Source organism: Polypterus senegalus, unplaced genomic scaffold, assembly GCF_016835505.1.
Source record: "Polypterus senegalus isolate Bchr_013 unplaced genomic scaffold, ASM1683550v1 scaffold_704, whole genome shotgun sequence".
Lineage (NCBI taxonomy): Eukaryota > Metazoa > Chordata > Cladistia > Polypteriformes > Polypteridae > Polypterus > Polypterus senegalus.
In genome coordinates this window covers 1,009-25,000 of record NW_024379723.1, presented here as the reverse complement: position 1 = coordinate 25,000, position 23,992 = coordinate 1,009, and the positions used below count along the sequence as shown (strand labels likewise).

Below are 23,992 nucleotides of genomic sequence, written 5' to 3'. Positions count from 1 at the left end.
AGGAAGTGCATTCATATTTTCAGTTGCCATTATTTCTATTTTCTTTTTCTTCTCCTTGATAAGCTGAAGGCCGGGACTGTAAAGGCAGCGAAACGAGTTGTTTAATTCCAGCGCAGAGCCTTCATTAAGGGTAACGAGGAGTGATGTGGAATATGTGAAAGTAATAAAAAAGCTCCTTGGGTGCCCTTCCTAATCTGTAGTCCATATTGTCTTTCTTGTTGATGTGTTTACTCGATGAAAACTGAAGTCTTCCCTTCCCCACCTTTTGCATCGCCCAATTCAAACGCAGTCCATTATTGTATTTGCTCCAATTCCAATTTCCTCTGCTATTGCTGATTTTTGACACTGAAGGATTTTATGTCTTCAACCAAATTCTGGGTGGCAAAAGGGCACTGAAATTTACTAAGAAGTTCTCTGTGGCCTGCTAGTAAAGTAAGAAGACCAAGAGAGTTTGGTCCGCACAATCCGGTTTGATTACAAGTCTGAAAAGGCCTGAGAGCGTTTCTAAGGAGTCGCAATGATAGCCATAACCTCCAAAATGGAAACGCTGGGACCGCAGTGAAGCTTAGTGAAGCTGTCCAGTGCTGGCTGGCTGGGCACTCCAAGGCCGCAGCGTAAAATGATCCAGGACGTCATGAAGGATCAACTGCTGGCTTATCTTTGCTGCCATTTGTGACTCCTCAAAGTTGAGCTTTTTAAAGAGTGGCAGGACAGAAACTGCTGCTAAGTATGAAGAATATGCTTGTCTGACATTTGCCAGGAAGTACCCAAGTGATGATCTTCATGCCCGTTTTTGGAAAATCCTATGGACAAATAAAAAAATGTGGAACGTGTAGGTGTGACGGGTCCCATTATATCTGCTAAAGCAAAAAAATGAACATGATGGCTGCAGTAGTGTGATGGTTTGAGATCGCTGGGCTCTCCCTCTCCGGACCTGGACATGTTGCTGTAATTGAAACCTCAAAGCATCCTGCTCAGAACATTCTTATGGAGAAAGTCTAGTCACCCCTCCTTGAGCCAAAGTATATTTGGAAAGCCAGCACGCCAATGGTCCAGAACACACAAACGTGGCATCAGAATGGCTGAGAAAAGGCAAAATGAAAGCGTTGGACTTGCTTAGCCATCCAAGACAAAATAGCAGGAATCTCCGTCTGTTTGTGTCTGAAGACCTGCCGTCGGTTCTGAATTTTAAAGCGCAGTGATGTGAAAGACAGACTGATAGTGAATTGTAAGAAGCGCTGGGTTTTTAAAAGTCACAGAGCTAAAGGTGGCACAAATACAGTCGATGTTGGGCATCAGGGCAGTTCCTGCTGGTTGGGTATATAAATAATAAACTAAAAAGCAGCGTCGTTTGTGTCCTTCCTTTATCTAAGGGTAGATTAGGGTTGAAAACGCTCCTTGTCTAAAATTGCAATATGCGGTCAAAGCAGGAAGGGGGCAAAAGCTTTTTACCAGCTCTGTATGTTAATCCATGACGGCTGTAGAGGTGCACTGAACAGTTCAAAGGGCACTGCCATCGCATGTTCTGCGCCGCTCAGTCTGGATTGTAAAGCAATAGAAACTTGGTGCACCTAATATTCAGATTTAAACAGAAGTCCTCCTCCACAAAATGCCACTTCGCTAAGACACGTGATCTGTTGTAAGAAACGCAGTTCCGCTCACTGGCAAGGCTCTGAGCACGTGAAGAGTGCGGTATGGAAATAAAACGAACCCCAAGGATGTGCCAAGATGCACTGCCATGTGCCTGGTTCCCCTGTGGGTACGTGCTGCTTAGGTGAATGAAGTGGTGATTCCAGATTTGGCCCGCTGCCGCTGTCACCTACTGGCTGCTTATCAGCCGGCCGGCCGGCCGTCCTGCCCAGGGATGTTTACCTCCTTGTGCCCAGCGCTGCAGGGAGAAGCTCGAGCCCCCCACGATTAGTTGAGTTGGAGAATGAAACCCATTATTAACAAACTCGAGTGTGTGTCTTGGATTTGGGCTGGTGGTCACCTTCTTGTACTCGAGGCTCTGAATGTGTCGTGACTGCGGTTCGGGGGCACAGCCGTTGGCATAAAGTTAACACATGCTAAGGCACGGCCCGAGGCTCAGCTGCACTTTGAACGTTCTTCCTTTATTCGTATGGGAGTTCTGTGGGTACCGCTTTGTAAAAATACGACCGGGTGACTCTGAATTGGCGCTGGTCTGAGTGACTTGGGTGTGGCGATGGTTGTACCTTCGAATTGACTGGCATAGTACTGTGCCTCCCTGTGGCCCTTTAGTGTGATAAGCAAATGATGAATGAGGTGTGAACGCCTGGATGGATGCTGAGAACAAAGTGAACAAAACGAGTCTGCATTCTGTTCCTTGTGGCAGGTGGAAGACGGCGATTCATCTTCTGAAATTTCAGATGACGAGGTTTTGGTCAGAGATCGATACGATCGATCGGAGACCCGTCCCATCCTTTCTGTGCGTAAGTATGGCCGGAGCCGCTGCCAAGTGTGTGTAGATTCTTGCAGTGTACTTGAGTTATTGCAGTTCAGACTCCATTTAAGTGCTTTTGTCTGTGGGGACACTGAAGGGGCCTTAGAGAAGGGCAGCTACATTTGAATTTGTGTTGGCACATACGCAGCATCCTGGGATCATAAAGGTAAAAATATATTTACAAAACGCTTTAGAAGGCTGGCAGATTTGTCTTGAAATTGACGTACCTCCTTCAGACTCGCCATTTAAAAGTCCACTGGCGAGTTGCCCGCACTACGTAACCTGCTGGTGTTTTCCAGAAGTGGGCCACAGGATGCCAAGTCCTTCCCAGGCCGGTGTCCTCCTAATCCAACTCGGAGTCGCATGCAGCTGGAGCCTCTCCGAGACCGAATGTGGCAGAAGATCTGAACGAGAACAGGAATCTTCATTGATGTCGTGCGCGGATGCTCCTTTGTTTGTTTGTATTTACTAATCTCTTGTTCATTCCTAGCTTACAGTTTGAATGTGCCATCCTTGTCATTTGGCCCTTTTTAAGTCGGCTGTCAATGGCTCCCCATTACTTATGTTGAGCTTAATTTGGGTTGGGACAGAGCTAAATGGGGGATCTTTTAAAGTTAATTTCATTTCAAAATCCGCCTTTTCATGTGCAGTACCTGTTTGACTGTTCTCGCTGTGAGATTAATGATTTGTCCCAGACAATCCAGGAAATGAAGAGTAATTTAATAAATGCAATGTAATATTTGAAGATATTTGACATGAGAAAAGCAGGATCCATTTAACTTGTTCACTTTACAGGTTTACAGTTTCATTATTCACAAAAGCTTTCCCCCCAGTGGCTTGGAGCGAGCTGGATGTGAGACGCAGGCTGGAAACATGGCAGACGTGTTGTGCCAGTTGGTGTTGGGTGGAGCATCGTTTCAAGCGTCTGTCCTTTTTAAACTCCTCTTTGTTGTCAAGGCTGTTCAGAGTGGCCGTAGCCATGTGCTTACAAACGAACACTTTCAGCGAATTACTGCTGGCTTATGTGGCCTTGAAAATGACGTCTCGTGTCCACCACAAAAGCAAATAGTTCAAGTTCCTGTTTCACGTTTTATCAGCTACTCCCGTAAAGACTTTATAGGACAACATTAATTAAACTTATGAGTCAGATTAGGGTTCACAGATTGGCATATTGTCACATTTAAATGAGACCAACATGACTGAGACCTTCTCTTCAGATTGAAGACGTTATTTATGTTTTAGCTGGAATTTTTTTTTTTTTCACCCCAACCAGAACGCGTCAGTAACATCGATCACTTTGATATCGTGGAACGAGTGGAGATGGGCCAGATGGCATCACTGTTCTTTAATAAAGGTAAGAATTATTGGAGCATCACCTCCCATCGTCTATATTCTACACACACCATGTCAGTGTTACAAAGGTGGCAGTGGCACTGCCCACCCATGGACTTCCCGCTGGCCTGATGCCTGTATGTGCTGAATATGTTTGCATGCCCAGAGAGGTGTTGGGTACAAGATGTTCTGAACTCTTATTTCGTATCTTATTTACAAACTGTGTAGATCACGGACAGAAACGAGCCCAGCTTTGATTAGACCCCTTTAGTGAACCTCTGCACACTGCAACTTAAGCTTTGAGTATCAACCTCTGAAATGTTACATTGTCAAAAGCTTTTTGCAAATCAAAATAAATAATATGCACTGCATCGCTCTGATGACATCTTGATCTCCTACCCCTAAAGTTCCGTTGACGATTTCTGTGCTTATGCACCGCGACTTGATATTCGGTTATTCAGTTTGTACTTTGGTCTTCGTTTCTCGTGGAGGGTGCGAGGTAACCCTCTCCTTACTTTGCTAAGCACACCCGCAGATCCGGTCTGTCGTGTCCTCTTGTCCTCTGATCCTTGCACTCACCAGCCTGAGACCAAGTGGATCCGTTCTGCTGCTGGACTTCACCTCTTCTCTCAGAGCGGTGTTTCTCCGCCTTGGTGGTTGAACGCGATCATCTGGGCCTTCCCCTCGCTCAATTTTTGGGGCAGCGACTCAACAGTTGTATTAGAAAACCTCTTTATAGCCCAGGCAGCAGGTAGGGAACTTTGAATTAGTATTTAGGGCGTTTTACGTTCTTAAATATTCTTAATGCGCCAAAAGGCAAAGACAAATAATAAATGGGTGTTACAAATCACCATAGAGCCTGGCTCTTCAGGAGATGCCATAGAGGGTGCTGGCTGCCAAACCCAAATGTGTATGGCGTTGTCTCTTAAGGTTATGTTGTGTGGTGGTCAGTGAGAAGAATGTCTAACTCCTCTTGGCAGCTGCTGGATTGAGTCTCGGTAAACGCGTTTATGTCATCGTGCTGATTACTTCAGTTTAAGTTGTCGCTTGGCAAAAAGAGAACTGCATCTCGGGCAAAAAAAATAGGTTTTGTTAAAATGCTCAATGGCTTGAAGTTTGTCAAGTTGAAACCGAAGGTGTTTACTAACAGATATGTGCCAATCTGTGCCAGGTGAGTCATGGCAGAAATCGTGCAGCATCCTCACACTAGGTAAACAGGATGAAAATGACTAGTGCGTGAAATTTAAAAAGTGACTACCAGCTAAGGGGCACCAGGAGAGCACAAGTAGCAGCTGCTGACGAGTACGCAGCCCACGTGGCCGACTAAATCCTCTGTGCCTCCTAACGTGGATGAACCTGGCAAAGCGTTTCTAAACTTACAGTATTCTGGTTGGCGTCCCTCCCTACTTCTAATGCCATCCCTCGCTGTTGTATGTCTGGAGGGACTGGAGACCCAGGGGGTGCCCTGCAGTGGGCTGGCATGATGCCCAGAGCTGTTTCCCAGATCTCTTTTCACTGTACTAATGTGATGGTCCTTGCGTCATATTCAACTTAAGTCATTTACTATGAACTCTTGTTTTTCAAAGACTCCTTCTGCGGCCGATTGTCTCTTGGTGGTCATCATGGCAGCAAAAGCCTGAATCGAGTGTCGTATTGTATCGTGGTCCAACGTGCTATGGTGCACACACATGGGCGAGGAAGATGGATGGCGGCATGTCCTCATGTGCGGTATGGCCAGGGCTCCCTCCGTCTCAGTCTGCTGACATTACAGACCTATTCCTGCTGGTGCCTGTAGATGGCAGCACTCGCTCATACAATGAGACTTGGTTGCTCTTTTCAGTTCATTTTTTCACGTCTTATTTAGCTTTTAGTTGCACTTAATAATATAACCGTGCAGATTCTTTTCTCGCTATACTCCTTGATGATGAATCTGTCATCATTTTTACATGAGGCCGGGCCACATTCTTTTTTTTTTTGTTTTCACTGAATATTTTTTCCAATCCTGTTAATGTGACTTCACTTTTTATGCTTTTTTTTTCTACTAATTTAGATTGTTAAACAATAGATTAGTTTAGATTATTACCTCAATCCGTCAAAAAATAGAAAAGAAGTTTGAAGAGCCAGCATTTCATCTGCTTAGCCCACATGGTGGCTTATGTGGCACCTTATGGAGGAGCCGCCACAGTAAGTCGTTGCTTTGACCTTCTCTTTTATTTTTGATGATTTATTTTTTCCCTTTTTGCACATTCAGAGATTCCGCCAACGTCTTGTGAAGATGGGGTGTCGATACTAGTGCTGTATGTTCAGTCCATGGGTGGTCCTGTCCTGTGATGGTGGGCTTGACTCGATTAGCTGGCCTCCGATAAAGGAATGTCGAGTGGTTGTCTTGTGTTTAGAGTGTTATAGCTAATTTGAGCTGAACGTTGCCAATATTCAGCTTAGGAATATGTTTGCTGAATTGGTGAAGATAAAACTGTGTAATTGTATGAAGTGTTTGTTGTGTTTTTGGTATCTCGCCCATTTTCACACTCAGCTGTGCCTACTGAGAGTTGTTACAGCCCGACGGTCCCTAAACATCCCCGTGTCATTTCAGAGACGGCGCTGCTGTCCAGTTCAGTCCACTATGGCTGCAGGTGTTGGCTGGACTCGCACCTTTTTATGGTTTGATTTCACTCCACCATATTACAGCCCTACGTTATCTTACGTTATCCTGGAATGTGTGTTTGGTGTTTAAGACTTCATCAACATTGAGTCCTGTCTGCCGTTGGGTCAACTCCACTCCTCATTTATTGGCATCATTAGGATACACGATGTGATGTATTAGGAAAGGGACAAAGAATAGGTAAGAAGTAAAGCAGGAGTCAACAAACCTAAACATCTCCACATTTTCCGATAAATGCAAATCCCACACTGCAAGACGGCAAGAAAAGGTCCTGCTAAGGAGACCTTGAGCTCCATTAGAGGTAAAATGAACTGCCAATTGTTGAAAAGAGTGAAACCAAACCCTTAGCCACAGGAGAACCGGTGGCCTGCCATTCGTACAAGAAAAAGGAAAATGAATTGCTTAGGCGAACTTGAGCGTGGCGTGTCAGGAGTGTCCGCTTATTTGACGAATGGCGTGGGCTCAGACAGAGGGAGCGTGTTACTCTGCTTATTAATTCGGCTCCTGACTGTGTGCCGGGTATTACCTGTGCGATTCCGAGGTACCCTAACCAGTACAGACCCTCCTTCATCGGACGTCTTCCTCGTCTGGGTTATTGGAGTGGCTGTTGAAACTTTTAACACGCCAGGGGTTTGTCAGTGTGACGCAGAAACACAGAATTGTGACATGCTAAATGTCTAAAGGTTGTCATAAAAGTACAATATGCCCCTGCCAATTCTACAAATTTGCATATTGTGTGCTGATGCATTTTTGCTGTGCTGTCTTTTGTTCATTTCAGCCTTTCCTTGTTTAAGTAAAGATGAATCAGACTAATAGATAGTCATTATTTTTTGACTACTATAGAAGTCATGAAAGAAAAATAATAAATAATTATACCTCCGCGAGGAAAGGGTGGGGGTAGGGAGTGTGGGTTTTTAATAAGGAGTCGGATTTTACCAAGAATAGTTTATACGGTGCTATTCAGTGCAGGCGCTCTTTGTCTGCTCTTGGTGTAAATTGAGTTATTTTAAGTGTTACAATAGTAAAGGATTGCAATTAAATAATTTGAAATGACGCTTTGTTGCTTTGGAAGTTCACTTCATGCTTTGAAAGGCCACAAGTGATCGCTAAGGCAGAATTCCTGGAAGTGGCCACTTGTTGGCGGGAGTGTGCTTGATAAGCGCGAGATATTCATTGATTGAGACAATCGGCTCGAACCCAATTAAGTCTCGGGGCTTTACCTTTGGCTGTCTTGAATCCCCCCAAGCCAAGGATGGCCATTGGCTGCTCCCCTCTGGCCTCGAACAGCGAGCGAGTGAGTGGGCACTGCGATGGCCTTGGCGGTCCTGTCGTGTGACTTCTGTGCCTCCCCTGACCCTAATTGTATTAAGCAGCCTTGGCGATGTTAGGTTGTGACTGCAGCAGCAGAACGGTAATCCCTTGTCGTTCGACTTCCTTTCAGTAGAATTCATTCTGTCGCGGACCTCGGCCCATCGGGATGGTCCTGCTCCTCACAAGTGACAGTCCTGACTGATGGCACATGGAATAATCAGTTCTTCACTGTGTCTTTGCATTTGGCCTCCTAATGCAGATCTCTAGGCCTGTCTGGTGGCTTTGCTTTTCAGGTCTTACTGGAGACGATTCTCGCCACCCTAAACGTCATTTTGTCACTTTTTCCGTTTTACTGACTGAGATTCGTTTGAGCCACAGCTACGTGACTTAAATGTGACAGAATGGTTTTTTGAAGTGTTGACCTGAAGATGACATTAAAAGAATAACTAGGACTGCTGCCCAGACGCCCCTCTTGTACTCTGCTGCTTCAGACCCCCAGAATCCTGCGCTTGAACCCGAGTCCGTGTGTAGGCTGCCTCCTTGTTGGTGTTCTTCATTGTGACTTGCTGTAGCAGCTCCTGAGCCTGACGCAGTTAGGATGGACTTGCCTGTCATCGGAATAAGGTTCAAAGATTGAGTGAGCAAGTGAACGCTTGTTTCAGAGCTGTAATAACGCACATGGGCACTAGGGGTCCCTTATGGCTCTGGGTCGTCCTCTCCTTTCCAGCCGCCCTTCGTTGCACAGAATCTGTTTATTTCCATTACCAGTCTGGCGGAGGCCAGCGGGGAGCGAGTGCACATTTAAACTGATAAAAGATTAATCAGTGCAGCCTCTAAACAATAACCTTTTTCACTTTAATGGACTCTTTGCTCTAATTTGGTTGACAATAATGAATTGACTGGCAGAGCTGAAAGTCTGCTACGCCTCCATCGAGATCATAGCCCGGTGATGGATCTGCCAGGGTGCTTTTCGTTCTGTCTTGATTCCCGATTTGTCTGACACTTTTTTTGGACGCTGTTATCTGCTGCTACATTCTGCATCGGTTTTACAAGATACAAGCATACACTGCTAGTGCAGACCCTGTCAGAGACCTTGCAGTTACTTCAGGAAGGTAAGATTAAAGACGTACATGTATGTGTCAAAGAGGTGCATGATGGGAGTGAGTCGGCCCCTTTGTTTGAACGTGACAGTAAAAGTGGCGTTTGGACCCAGTGGTAGTTGTATTGGTGTCCCTCACTATTTGGTGATCACATTCTTGTTCATCTTTGCCAACTTTGTGATTCTTGTTCTTTATTTCACACAGGTTTAGTTTTTCTTACAGGTCACGAGGTGGGCAGCCCATCATGTCGCTAACTTCTCGGAGTACCTCACTGATTGTTCTGTCACCATTTCTCTGTTCTCACTTCCTTCTTGACCGTTCTTTCTCAATTCCTGCATTATTTCTTTCTAAAATGCCATATAGCTTCCCTAATATCGGTTTCACCTGCTGCCCTTGCGCACTCACTGAAGCCATTTTGTCTTGTCTGCACTATGCTGCGGATTCCTTTGTGTTTCTCTCTTCGGTTTCCTTTTTGGCTCCTTATTTCTCCACAGCAGAGTTCTCTTTAATTCCTTACCGTTTCTAAGTTTCAGGATGAACTGGTGCCACGTTGTATTTGCACTCCAACACTTTTAAACCTGCTTCATTGCTCCTGACTGCCTCCATACTTAAAAACTTACAGCCCAGTTTATCTTTTGTAGACTTTGCTGCTCCTGCTCAAACGCCGGTCATTATCCAACCCGCTGTACCCTGCGCTGCTCTAGTAAACTTACACGTTTTAGTCTTTACATGTGCACCGTGCCAGGACACCCTGAGATGTATCCTCTTACTGTCAACTGACTCTAATGGCCCCACCCTGGACCATCGCCTTGCTTGGGCACCCTAAGGATGCCCACTGCTGGTTTGGTCTCCCCTGGCAAGCTCAAACAAAGAATAAATCACACCATGAGAGTACAAATTACAAACGTTTATCCTGCCCGGATACGGTTACTAGGACCCACCCCAGGAGTCGGGCTTGGTTAGGGGGGTGCGTTTCCAGTCAGGTTCACCACGTAACACAGCCGGCTGTGGAGCGGCCTACAGTCTCGCCACCTGCAAGTCAAAGGAGGACGGTTGTGTGTGTGATGCTGGTTTAGCGGCAGGCCGAGGCCTGAGGCGACTGCTCTCTGGAAATGGAGTCTGGCTTTGAACTTAAACCGGTTCAGGAAGTCCAAAAGGAGCAGCTAGATATATCGGGTATCATCTCCGGGCATAGCTTGGGTTCTAGAACCAGACTTTGTGATCGGGGTGGTCTCTCTCCCAAATGACTTGGTGGTCTCTCTGGGTGTCTTCTGTGCTCAAGTCAGGAATGATGGAGATGCCTGCTGGATCTGAACTGGAATGGTGAGTTATTAGATTTCTGGGCCACTCGTAGATTGAGCATAACGAACACAGCAAGAGTGTACCTCGAACCACAGCACTTTGGGCGGAAGGTCAATGATGGACTTTGTTGTTGTGTCGTCTGAGCTGAGGCCACGTGTTTTGGACACTCGGGCAAAGAGAGGGGCAGAGCTAGCGGCTGATTACCACTTGGCAGTGAGTTGAGTTAGAAGTGAGAGCCGTAGGCTGGATAGACTGGAAGTCTAGGAGAGTAGTTAGGGTATCCTGGGAACATCTGGCTAAGGCCTCTCTTTGTGGTGACTTCTACCTCGAGGAGAAGGTTGGGGGCATTGAGGCCACAGATGTAGAAACGGCCACTTAAAGCTGCAGTCAGGGGATCTCTTGGTGGCAACCATAAGACCTGATGATGGATACCAGAGGTGAGGGAAACATCTGGCTAAAGGGACTGCAGTAAAAGCGCTTACAAGAGCGAGCCCTCCAACATGGGAGGAGTTTGGAGAGGCCGTGGAGAAAGACCATCGGATGGCCTTGAAGCTACACTGTCAAACTGGTCAACGTCTCGGAAGGGACAGGCCCGACTCTGCCCAGACTATATCAAGTAAGGGTTAAGGCTTCTCCCCTCTTCTGAGGAAACTGTCAAGCGCTGGAAAGAACACTTTGAACTGGACATGGCGTCCTATCCGTAGGCTGAGATCGCTGTGGTGCTCATGGTGAGAAGTAAGGCTGTTGGGGTGGATGACATCTGAGCTGAGGTGCTGAAAGTACTGGACGTTGTAGGGGTGTCATGGAAGGCGGGTAAAGTACCTTTGGATTGGCTGACTGGTGTGGTGCTAAGATCCAACTACTAAGAGGTTCTCAGAGCGTCCAGCTAAGGTCTGTGCCACGTTGCTTGAGGACGGACTCTGTTTTCAGTCCGGGCTGTGGGACAGCAGAGCAGCGGATGTTCTGATGTGAAAGGACACGTATTGTGGAGCTTTGGCATGCGAGAGGCGCTGCAGGATTAGGGGGTGCTCTTTGTTCCCTGTAGTAAAGCAGTAAGCGTCGAGTCTGAATACTTGGTGTTGTCGTTCACTGTGGGTGTTGGACTCCTGTATCTTGTCATTCCATGGACGGAGTATCAAGGAGCAGCCGAGAATGTGAGAGTGGAGAGCCTAAGAGTAGCATTGCTGCTGTCGATCTGACTGTGACCTTCAGCGCACTGCTGGCCGAGTCCGAGTCGAGTGCTGATGGCCTGCACCTCCAAGTCTGAGCTTGTGGTTCTCCTTTGTAAAAGACTGGGATACTCTTTCCTGGTTTGGGGTGGAGGAGTTAAGGGGTCTCCTTCACGAGAACGCGATATCAACCAGGTGGGAGCTCTGCTTTATTTTACTTGCTCAGTATATTCTCATCCTTGTGACATATTTCTGTCGTGTGGTATTTTCTCTTTTGGACGAGTCTCGCGTGGCCTGCGCTCATCTGAGCGAGTCCAGTGCACGTTTCTCTCAGCTCCACTAGGAAGTCACAAGTTTTATTTCAGTCTGTGAAAGACGTGTGGTTACTGTTAGGCAGCCGTGTCCTGATCGTCTGAGGTGTCACAAGCCAGGACCGGTCCCAGACTGAGACTTGTGTGCGTGTCGTGCACGCTTGAGCTGCAAGGATTGTGGTCTGAAAAAGGCCTGCGTTTGGAGAGTCGGTTGTGTGTAAAGTCCGCTGATTTTCTTTTTCCTTTTCTCCCTCCTGCTAACAATCGTGGAGTCGGGTGCCAGGCTCTCTGACCTATCGCATGTCTGCTTATTTCCATGAATCACTCGCCATTTTGGCGTGACTGTACTTGTTTGGCAGGTGGCACACTGCTGGAGTCACAGGTTCGGTGTCCTGCATTCAAATCCCAGGCCTTTGCGCACTCCTTCCATCTCTGCCCGTTAGAGGCGCTCTAAATTGCCCCCATTTGAATGTGTGCCCTGGACGCCAGCCTTGTGTTTACTGTTTTCAAGATAGAAACTGGTGCCTTCTGCGCCACATTGGATTAATTCATTTGGGAGAACCTCTTAAACATGTTGAATAAGTAGAGAAACTAAAAGGTGTGTGTGTGTGTATTTATGGCCGTGCCCACACGCTGTGTGTGTGTGTGTGTGTGTATATTTATGGCCGTGCCCACACGCTGTACGTGTGATCTTTTCATGTATTCATGTGATCAGCTGCTTGGGAGTCCCAAATAGACAAATGTGTTTTACTAGTAAGCTTAGTGTGTAACACACTCACACACACACATGGAGTGGCGTCCAGTGCTGTCAGATCACAGGGCTCATCTGGAGACATCTGGCTTCACTGCGGCCTGCTGGCACGTAGGTCAGCGCTTGGGATCTGAATCTGGCGAGGGCAGCAATGGCGAACGAAAGGCGAGTTGTGCCAGCGTGAGGCTCGGAGGCGCTCAAGGTTCAGTAGGATTTGGGCTCACAGCACCAGCGATCAAGGGAATTCAGTTGTTTTGAGCGACGTTTTCATTTTTCAGAAGCATCAAAAATATTTTAAAATGAGGTCAAAGTCCCGTTAAATACCAAAGATGCAGGGTCTGACCTGCCAGTGACCTTAGAATAATGATGTGGTAAACTTAAAGCCCACCCAGCCCTCCTGTCCTGCTCGTCCTCTACAGAAAGTGAGATTTGACTCTTTGTACCTGCTTAAGAGAACATGACACAAATGGAGCGTGCGGCCCACCGTGAGCAGTGCCCGAGGTGAGGCGTCCTTACCCTTTAGGTTTATTTCACTGTTTTACCTTTTGATTTCTTTCTTTCTTTCTTTCTTAGAACACGCTATAAAACACAACATGCTTTGTTTTTTCCTTATATTTATGAAGATGACCAAACACCATCATTATGCTTGATCATAAAATGGTGAACTGTATAGAAATATAGATCTTCAATAAAACAAACCCACTTTATAAATGGAAGAGGCAGAGCAGCAAAGCACCATGGGAACGATGTCATTTGTCATCACATGGCTGTCATCTGCTCTGCAAGTCGGCCACTACTTCTATCCACACAAAGCTGTCCTCTTGTCTCGGTGGGCCGCTTCATGCGCTAATTACTGTAATTGGTCTCCTTACCGAGTGGCACTGTTGATTTATAAGGCCAGCTGTAGTTCGGTCATTGATGACAACAAGGCCATTAATTCAGAGATGCCTCCCCATTACGGCAGGTCACTAGGATGCTGAACGTCCCCCTCTGTCACTGGAGTTTTCATCAGGCTTTAGACCTTAACCTGCTGTTGGCCAGTTGTGTGGCAAGTGCACTGAGCGTCACTGTTGTACGTGAAAATCTGCAGAGAAGATGGCCCTTCAGTGCGGCGTCGATCGAGTGTGTGAACGTAAGTAACATGACCAGTGGGAAGGTTAGACGACGAAGAGGAGGAGGAGTCGGTGAGGTCCGGCTAATCTCATCTGACACTTCCTGTCAATTCAGACGAGTGTTCTTCTGACGCTCTGATCGAGGTTTTCAAGGCTGAGACCAATCACAGATTTCATGTTTCAAAATGGAATTCCGTAGGCTTATTGTTCAGTGAGCATAAAATACTCAAATAAATAACATCTCCTTAGAAGACCCACTGTGACTGGTAAAAGATGTACAGTAACCAAACATGTACTGTATGTGTAATATATATGGCACAAAAGAAAACAATGCTTCTCATTAATGACGAGCTATCATATTGTTGAAACAAGGCTTCACCATTTCTCTGACAAAGAAATGTGTTTATTCTCACACAATCGGTTAATTGATGTTGGCAATTAAACAGTGAGTGTGTGTGTGTGTGTGTGTGTGTCGCTCACGGAGCTCCAAATGAAGCACTTCACCTTCACTTGTGGCACAGTGGCCATGTGGCACGATTACCCGAGGGTCGTCATTGTTACGGACCAGGCCAAGGGGACGCCCACGGACTGATGGTCATTTCTGGACCGCCTGGCGTTGCCAGCCTGGATGCCGAGCTGTTTGGTCATGTGGTGGGTGCAGCAACTCCCTGTACAAATGTTTCAAACAGCCGCAGAAGTATCAAATGTTCGTAAGTTGTTTATCAAGAAGACAGAAGACTAACCTGCTTAATGTGCTTGTGAGTAAAAGACACATTTTGCTGTTAAAGTAACAAGACTATTGATTACTAAGCAGCAATTTCCAAATCTTCTTTCTTTTTTTTCTCCAGTGAAGGATGTAAGCTGTTGCACTGAACAGGCCTGAATTGATTAAAGAAGCTGTTCTTGGCCGTTTGTCTAAGTGCAGTTCGTTTCTCTCCGTTTGTGACTCCACTTCTTTTAACGTAGAGGCTAATATTCTAATCATCCCCGTCTCTCTCTCTCTCTCGTACTGCTAACACGATCCTCGACTTGCTGCTCTTTGTTTGCACTACAGGAAGTAAAAAGAGATGGCGCTGACTCAACTACCAATACACCTCACATAAAGGAGCACTGCAACTAAATTACCGGTCGGCTGTTGTGATTGGCCACTTTACTGATCACCAATCGAGTCTCTTTTACTGAAAATCGGGAGCCAATGGGTTGGCACATCCCTACAGCAGAGGACTCTTCAGTATACGACACCGAAAAACTGCTAAATAGAGTGTCGCCCCCTCTTGATGGAAGTGCAGGAAGCGTTCGTGCCGAAGTGGCGTTTTAACAAGCAACATAATGGAAGCGGTGCGTTGGCTTTTGGTAGGAAATGAAGGATTCCCTAATTTAATGCAAGACGCCGATATTTCTGGCCGACGTGTCACTCGGTCTTTGATGTTGTGGCTGTAGTTTGTACTAATGAATCCGTGCGGACGCTGAGGTACACATGAGCGGTGCTCCCCACAATCTCCCGTCCCTGTCACAATGCCCAAGTGCATATCATGATGGCACAATATGCCATGTGTCCCAAGCAATCGAGGAGGCTCAGTTTGCTGGTCGAGTGCAGCAGTAGTGCTGTGGACCCCCTTGGTCTGCCAGCATACGCAGTGTGGTCCCATCGATGCACTAAGGGTGCTCTGACCAATTTTGCTAAATAGCTGCAGGGTTTCTCACTTGTAGTCCAGATAACACGAGGGTACGTGCCATTAAGTGAAGCTTTGATAGCTGGGAGGCTGTCGGGAGTTTCAAGAAGTCATTCAGATTTATCTGATGTACAGAAGCTGCTCAGATGGTGCCAAGGCACTCAAAAATGATGATGTCGCCCCTGGAGAGTGTGCCAGCATCGCTGGCACATGTCGAGGTAAATAATTGCAAAGTGTCTTGGCACACACAACTCATTGTTCCATTTTGGGTGCTTTTTGTCATTATTTGGTTTGTGTTTGTAATTGGTGACAGTATGTTAGTCTGCATTATGTTTTTATTTAGTTTCAAAATGTAGAGAGTGAAAGGTATAGAAAAGATCCGCTGGCAGCCATCACCAGGAGATCGTGTGCCTCTGTCCTTGAAAATGATGGCACACTTACCGACCTCCGGTGTGCCCTGTGCCAGCCAAATGTGTGGTGACGGGGATGTTGCATTCTGACTGGACACGCTGAAGGTTCTTCGGGAGTCTTAGCCGAGCTTTTCATTATTTCTGCTCCTCGGCTTCACTTCCTCGTTCAGGCCCTTTCTGCCTGGAGTTTGTTTGCTTCTCTGTGACCATTTCTCAGATATAAATGGTAGATTCGTTGACTGAGCAGGCGCCAAATGTGCCATCTACAGGGTGGCTCCAAACCTCTTGAGGTTGGATCAATGGACGGATGTTCTGCAATGTTAAGACGTATGCCAGTATTGCCCTGGCGCAGGTCTGTTTGCCTTGTAGTAGAGTGGCATTTTCCCTTGACCCAGTGCTGGCAGAGGAGACTCATGGGCAGATGTAGTCTGTGATCGAGTGCTCTGAAAAGAAGAAAATGCATTTTGTGAGGAGTTGTCCGGGTATTCAGTCATCAGTCCACATTCTTTAATTGTAAATATCGACAGGCCACATTTGAGTTATCCTTCATCTGTAAGTCCAGATGTCCCCAACGTGAAATCAGACCAGCGCACGGGTGGACGGGCATCCTAGCAAGGAGTCTGGAATATACCTTACCTGGGCGGGAGGCTCTGAGTGGACAGAAAGGCATCCCGGCCAAGAGGGGGAAGGATGTCGCACCAGGACAAGGCTTCCCTAATGGATGGACGGATGGACATCCCAGCCAGAGAAGATGATGGTTCCTTACCCGGGCAGGAAGTCCCAAACAAATGGACAGGCAGGTGTCCCGAGCAGACAAGTGCATAGCACCTTCACTGGTCAGGATAAAAGAGGACATGGAAGGACTCCCTCTGGGGGTGTTTGTTCCTCTCATTTGCTAGATGGCAGCAGCCCTTGATATCGGTGCCCATTTGGGAACCAGCAGGGAATGCTGGGAGTTGTAGTTCGGCAGCACAGCCCGGCTGGGGTCCGTGGGTGCCACAAGAGAGCGCTGCAGGGAGATGTACTCCCTGTTATGTGCGCTTTCTGTGTGACTTCAGGCGGGCAGCAGCCTTGGCACCAGAAGTACTCCTGGGTCCTCAAGAAATGGACCTGCACTTCCTTGTCCAGGCGAGTCGGAGCTGGGAGGAGGATGAGTAACACTCAACTGGAGGTGGAGAGAGGAGAGGTGCTTGGAGGAGAAGTAGTATTTATATAATAAACACCCATTTATTTGAACCCGGGACGATCTTGGTGTGTTCGTGTTGCCTTCATAACAGCCATTTCATTAGGTCTTTGTGTGCCTGGGCATGAAACGTGACCCATCCTTGCCATGTTACAATATGTTGCATGTGTTTGTTTCTGTTCAGTGTTCGTATGGCTGTAGCAGACTCTACTCGATCCCGCTTTATCCAGTTCAGCCTACCCTGGCATCACGGCCATGTTTAAATAATCCCCATTCTAGTTTTTGTACAAGCCTCTTGCTAGTTGGGGTCACAAGAAGCCAAAACGCAAGACGAGAGAACTCCGGGTGGGATGCCCATCCACTTGAATAAACAGCCCTACCCAGATCACTCACCCACCATCCTCTTGGGTGCCAGGAGAAGAGCTGTGACCATGCCACGACTGGCACAATGATAGATGGGTGGGCCACACTACAGTTGGCACAAACCGCTAACGTTGGCCGGGTGTGTTTTCTTCAGTCCGGACTGTAGGCCATTCCAGGATTAATCCCAGCGCCAGTGTAATTGTCTTTGAATACTTGATTCCTTTCTTAAAGTGCCACAAGGCCGCCAGAGCCCACTGCTGACCACTTTTATGATGTGCTTGGCCAGAACTGACATCTTTGTTTGTTTGTTTGTTTGTTTTATTTCTTTAAGTTGGTGTGAACTTGTTCTACATCTGCCTCATCGTCTATCTTTATGGAGACTTGGCAATCTATGCTGCTGCTGTGCCCATGTCGCTGATGGAAGTAGCCTGGTGAGTTGTTACTGATTTGACTAAATGAAGAAAACGATATATATATATTTTAATAATTTATTGCTCTTCCGAGGAAGAGAAGAGGCAGCGCTGTACACTCAGAGTTTGTGTAAGGAGGCTAAAAACAATTTTAAAAAGGCAGGAGTAGACGGGCACAGAGAGTGGAGACAGAAGTCCATGGTGGGTGAACCCCTAACCGTCTCCAGTGGGTGCCTGCTAAGCGCCCCTTTCTAGCCTTCCATCTTCCTCCTCCCACCAGTTGAGCTTCCACCCAAGCCCACCTCCCGACTTGAGACTACAGAGTGCCTCGAGGGGTCCTGGGGTCACCAGCAGCCCTTGAATGATCAGCCTGACCGCTTCATTAACACACTTGAAGAAAACCAAGATGCTGCTTTTTCACATGCGTCCTCCATTCTTGATGTTTTCTCGCTTCTTTGCGTCTGCTGTTGTTGACTCGAGAGTTTCACTTCACTTCACTTCAGCCTGCATTTCCAATGCTGAGGGCCTCAAAGGACCGGCCAACACGGGCAGATGCACAGGGAATGTCAAAGTGATGCCATTTGAGAAAACCGAGAAGCTGGGAGGCCCTCGCTTGCCAGGTGGCTGCGGCGCAGGAGAGTGAAATGCACACCCTGGTGTGTTTACCGTGGAGCCTTCATCAGCCTGCGTTTAGCAACTCCCTCAGTTACTGAGGAGGAGGAGGAGGGGGGCTCTGCTGCAGCTAATTTAAATAAATACGTGGGCTGACTTTTTATATTGTGTTACTCTTATTTATTTCCATTGATCTCGGGTGGACTCCTGTTTTTATTGTGTCTGGGAAGCCCCTTATGATGAAATTACAAAGCTCTGCACAGCCAATTTAGATTTTTGTTGTTCTTGCCTATTATGATCTGCATTTGTCATCCATCCATCCATCCCGCTGTATCCTAACTACAGGGTCACGGGGGGTCTGCTGGAGCCAATCCGGGCCAACACAGGGCACAAGGCAGGAAACAAACCCCGGGCAGGGTGCCAGCCCACCGCAGTGCAGTTGTGACAGAAATGTAAAAGTCCAGTGTTTTCTATTACAGCGGCGGGCACTGGGACTGCTTGGGGGTGCTGAGCAAGTCGGACCAGGGAGGTTATTTTCATTGGGTCCTTTTGGGCCCGCCTGCTCCTCTTCCTCTCTTGGTGCCAGGTTGTGTATTGCCGTTCTTATACTTTTCTTGTGGACAGGAAGCCAGCAGTCCTTTCTGCTCTGATCAGGGTGGCTTCCATGTTCGTCCCGCAGAGTCTTGTAGCTCCAGATCCGGTCCAGAAAGACTGAGGCGTGGGCTCTAAGGCATCCTGGGCTTTGAATCTCCTTTCTAGGGGTTCTCGGGTGCTTCCAACAAATTTCACACAAACAGGCAAAACGTAACTCGCCATCATGGGTTCAGGTTCTAATTATTGTGACATTGGGCTGATGCTTGTATTGCAAGGTGACCAACAAGATCAGGGGACCCGACAGCTGGAGGAGGTGACGTGCTCAGGGACACACGGTAACTGAAGACCTTGGGGTTACAGTCCAGTGAGCACCACTGCTGGCTCGAATTGTAAACGGTCTTCATTAAACCCCAAAGTCGTAGTGTAAGTGACCAGAAGGCCATTAGTTACTTATTTATGGTGACCTGCGCTCTTTAATATCATTTGGAGAAAAATCAGTTACAGGCCAGGACAGGCCATTCAGCCCTACAAGACCCCCAGGTCAGTCCACACAGGTTCTTCAAAGTAATGTTATGCCAGGCTTAGCATTTTGTAAAATATTTACAGTATAATTAAGATCACATGGGAGACCCCACTAGTGTGTGTCCAGTTAGCAGGACCCCTTGACACACTCTTGTGTTTTTGTCTACAGTGGCAACCACTCCTGCAGTGCCGGAAGCAGCTTCAAGCACAACGACACGGAGCAGTGCTGGGGTACCGTCAAGCGGCAAGACGCTTACAGGATATTTCTGGTAAGAGCGCCCCCGTGACCTCGGTCGCCTCCGCCGCCACCTCGGTCGCCTTTGCCCTCCCCCCGTGACCTTGGTTGCCTTCACCCTCCCCCCTGTGACCTCGGTCACTTTCGGCCCCCTGTGACCTCGGTCGCCTTGGCCCCCCGTGACCTTGGTCGCCTTTGCCCCTCCCGTGACCTCGGTCGCCTTCACCCTCCCCCCGTGACCTCGGTCACTTTCGGGCCCCCCCGTCCCCGTGTGGTATCTGTTAAGTATGCACCACTAACGGCTAAGCTTGAATATTTACTCTGCATTATTAGTTTGGATTTACAGCACAATGTTTTTGAGAACCCCGTCATTACAGTACTTAAGATATTAAATGCTAAAGATTGCATATGTGCTTGCTGCAGGTGATGATGATGATGAGTTATCTGTCGAGTCAGCCTGTAACTTAGGAAGTCGACGAAGGTTATGCTCAATCCTGAAGCCCACAATCGGTGATGTTCGCTAACGCGGTACACGAGCGCGGTCAAGTATGACGTCCTGCTTTAGAAAGGCACTTGACCGTTTCCCAGATGTCTACATCGTTCAGCAGGAGCCCAAAGAGCCCGTGGTGTTGAGTCCATTCGTCTGGCAGAGCCGAGTGCTGCTGTGTCCTTCGTGTCACGACGTTCAGCTCCGCTAAAACAAGCAGCGAGGACGTGTGATATTTGTGTTCTTAGAACTTGGCAGCTTCACTTTTTGGCAAATCCCTTTCCTGTCCAGTAAGACTAGTGACCCGGCTGAAGTGTCGTTGAAGCCACTCGAGTCCGTTTAGGCGGTGGTAAGATGAACGGCAGGACCGTGGATGGGCTTTGTGTTTGGCTCCTTTCGCTAGCTTTGCTCCCGCGGTCGGCCGCTGACAATGTCCCTCTAAGGCTGCGGTGACTTTACCTGATGCTGTGGCCTCGAGTTTCTGGGAGGCTGGCTTGCTTTGTTTCCACTCTTACTATGGCAAGGACAGTGACAGATAATTGGGCACTAGGAGCTGGCCAGTGTGCGAGTGTGACCGCCCTTAAGATGTCGTGAATGTCCGCAGCGCTCTCATGGTGCCTGTGCCATCGAAGGCTTTAGCTTGTGACGAGACAGACTGCGGTTTTAGGTCCCTAAACGTCCCTATTTTCACGTGTCGGTACTTTAGTGGTGTCCTTCCACAGCTGTTTCGACACCAGCCAATATGTCCGCCTGAATGCGGACGTCCGTAATGGACGCCGTGACGTTGACGAGCGATGGACTCGAGGTTGAGGTGTCTGAGATGACCTGTTTTGAATTAAAATTGAAATTCCTGGTACGGTCAGTTGTGTGTTTGCACAGTTAAACTTGCTGGGTATTAAGAACGACATTTTTGAGATCTCGCTAAGTTGAACATCTTAAACGTATCCGAGACTCCACAGACGTCCTTGGGAAGAGCCAGTCGACGCCTGCAGGTCGAGATGGACGTGTAGAGAGATGTCGGCCCTTTGAATTGTGACTTGCTCAAATCGTCGCGGGACGTTAATTCCAGCAGCTCGCGCCACACGCTTGTCTCTGCAGCTTTTACTTTAAGATGATTGCTTTGTGAAAGTAGCGCAGGTCTGGCAGTGGCGGCCACTCTAGACGTGTCCGTGTCCTGTTGTCCTTCGGGCCGCCGTGGACTGCGTTTGAAGTGCCCGCCCTGGCGAGTGTGGACTCTTCTGCCAGCAGCCTGCAGTTGTCCGTGTCCCAGCACAAGCGGGCACACTATAGTGCTTTGTGTTTTTGGTCCCTGAACGAGTGGGGAGTTTAGGTAAAATAATAAAAGCGGCGCTACCCGCTTTCTCCTGGAATGCCGTCTACACAGTCAAAGGATGTCAACCCGCTGCTCAATTTGTGAAGCGATGTTGAACTGTGATGTCCACCGCTGTTGTCCTGAGTGCTGCCCTCCGTGTTTGGTTTTATTGTACAAACGCAATTCTTTAGATCAGTGGAGCGCAGTCTTTACATTTATAACAGTTGATGCCCAGTGGCAGCTTTCATGGATAAAGCATCGGGCATCAGCTGCACAGCACAAATATTTACTTGATGTTCGGCCTAAAAGCGGCAGCCTCACCGACGAGCGCCAATCGCCCTCCTTGTGTTTTTATGCAGCTTGTCGCCCTTCAGTTGCAGTTGCAGCCCACCATGCAGACCACTCGCTCACCCACTGCTGGTGACAGACGTCTGTGTCAGTAAAGGCAGACGGTGCTTCACAACCTGCTTTCTCACTGGTGACACTTCAGGTCATTCAGTTTATAAAGTGTCACCGGCTGTGTGCTCCATCACAAGGTATGCCAACGGGGGGAACAGGATTGTCCTTCCATTTGTATTTAATGCTGCACCTGGCACACAAAATACTTTCCCTAATATTTGATGCAACGCTTTTGTCTTGATGGGGTCCTTGAGTCACCCTTAATCACATGGACCCCAAGGGAATGCCCCAAATCCCATCCGAATGCAACCCAGGCAGTCGCAGAGAGCAGAAGAGCACGCAGGAGGGAACGTTTCTACGTGACTTGTGCAAAGATTACGTTAGCCCTTCGACCCGAGAGTGCAGGCCGACTGAAGTGACTGCGCCAAAGTAGCACCTGGATGATAAGCAGTTGGTCTCGCCAGGACAAATAGACATTCACTGTGCCCAGACTGCCCCGTGGCTCTCCATCTTGGTATGTCGATGGCTCCGGGGTTCGGCGGGTCGCTTCTCCAGCAGAGAGAGACATCATGGCTCCTCTGTTAGCCTCGGCTTCTCTAATGACACGCCTCGAATGGTTTGTCTCCCCCGTACCCCGATAGTATCTATCTATCTATCTATCTATCCAGCCCGTCTCAACGGTCCGGCACCAGCCAGCACAAACCTGCTGGTCCCTTCATGTGAGCACGTGTCGCTCCCTGCGTGACAGCATTTTAATTGAAGGCCCTGGTGGGTCCTAAATGTGCCCTGGGCAAGAACTGGCTTGTGTCGCACCTTTAAACGTAAAGGAAATCTACAAACGATTATCACAATATATACGAGATTTGACCAGTTTGTAATCTGCAGGGCAGCAGTGCAAGGGAAGGTAACCGATGACAAGATAATTCAGTGACTCGGCGACTGTGACTCTCGTGGCAAGTGTTGTGGCATCAAGTCACACCACAGAGCAGGAGTCCGTGTCCTGTAGCAGATGACGTTGTCACTCCATCTCCAGCATAATCTCTAGGGTACTGTGCCCATTTCATGGTGCCCTCTGGCCTCACTTAAGATCGAATGCCATGGCAAGTGCTCCTCTTCGGGTGGTACGTCTTTGCCCAGTAGAGAGCTGGGACCTTCATTTGCTTAAACTTCTCAGAAATGAGCGCAGCAGAGATCGCATTTTGATGCCCGTCCAACAGAAGAGCTACTAGGGTACTCTTGACATCCAGAATTCTGTGCCCTCCTTTGATGGACTCAGACACTCTACAGAACCCGAGGGGACACCGCAGTCCTGCTGCCCGATCCTCCAGGGTCGGCCTTGCCCACGTCCTCCACACCAAGGGAGGGCAGAACCCGTGTTGCTCCTCTTGAATCAAAGATGGCTGCTGCACTTGTTCCTTCCTGATGTTCAACAGGTAAGTCCGAATTCCCAGTCGGACAATCGCACCAAACGTGCTTTTTCTTTTGTTTTTGAGCACGCGCACGTCTTCAAAGTGAATATCTGATGCAGACGACGGAGGTCTTGCATGGCGAGAACACTTAATTGGCAAGCTAACAGGATTTGAAGTGATGCACTTTTAGACTCCGGCGTCCATCGGCTCTTCACGCCAAGCGCCCTCGTGTCTCCGAGTCGTCGAGTGTTTAGGAGGGATGACCTCCGAGTTTTGACTGCATCTGCTCCTCTTCCCGTCTCTCCCAGCAGGAGTTGCTACAGTCGGCTAAGTGTGAAGCACCCTACTGGGTAAACTGGGAGCGGAAGTGTGCGAGGGGCACCGTTCAACGGGACGACGAGCCACAAGAGCTGAATGAAGTGCCGGGTGCCGGGCACGCTCTTTGTCCGACCTTTCCAAGTGGTGAGCCTCGTGTTCCACTTGTTGGAGGAGCCCCGTGGCGCTTGAGCAGAATTTTGGGAAGTTCCCAGCTGCACGGCGGGGCGTTCAGAGCAGAGATGTCAGTGCAGATGGTTTATTAGAGATTATCCCAGCTGGAGGAGCACTTGAGCGGTGAATTATAGAAACGGACAGTGAGGCTCATGCCGGCTAATTTCAGGACACAAGAATGTCGGCTCAGCTAGAGATCCTGATTGCAATATTGGATAGACGCAGCGTGGCCAACGTGAAGCTGTGAAGGAGAATGTTGTCAAGTTACAAAAGGCACAGACGAGGAGCTGGCATGGGGGCTGAGCCCTTTATTCCGTGTGGGAATGTCCTCCGTGTCTTCACAGATTGATTGATTGTGGACGCAGTCATTGACCGCCTCGTAC

General features: G+C 48.2%; 1 protein-coding gene across 1 annotated transcript; it reads left to right on the top strand.

The window, feature by feature from the left end:
* Positions 1-2,326: 2,326 nt before the first annotated feature.
* LOC120519970 (transmembrane protein 104-like) lies at positions 2,327-23,582 on the top strand (the record flags this gene model as incomplete). Its single annotated transcript, XM_039742681.1, has 5 exons — positions 2,327-2,450; positions 3,735-3,815; positions 17,472-17,571; positions 19,448-19,547; positions 23,432-23,582. Coding segments are annotated over exons 2-5 (385 nt in total), but the record flags the coding sequence as incomplete, so codon positions are not given.
* Between the last annotated feature and the right edge of the window lie 410 nt (positions 23,583-23,992).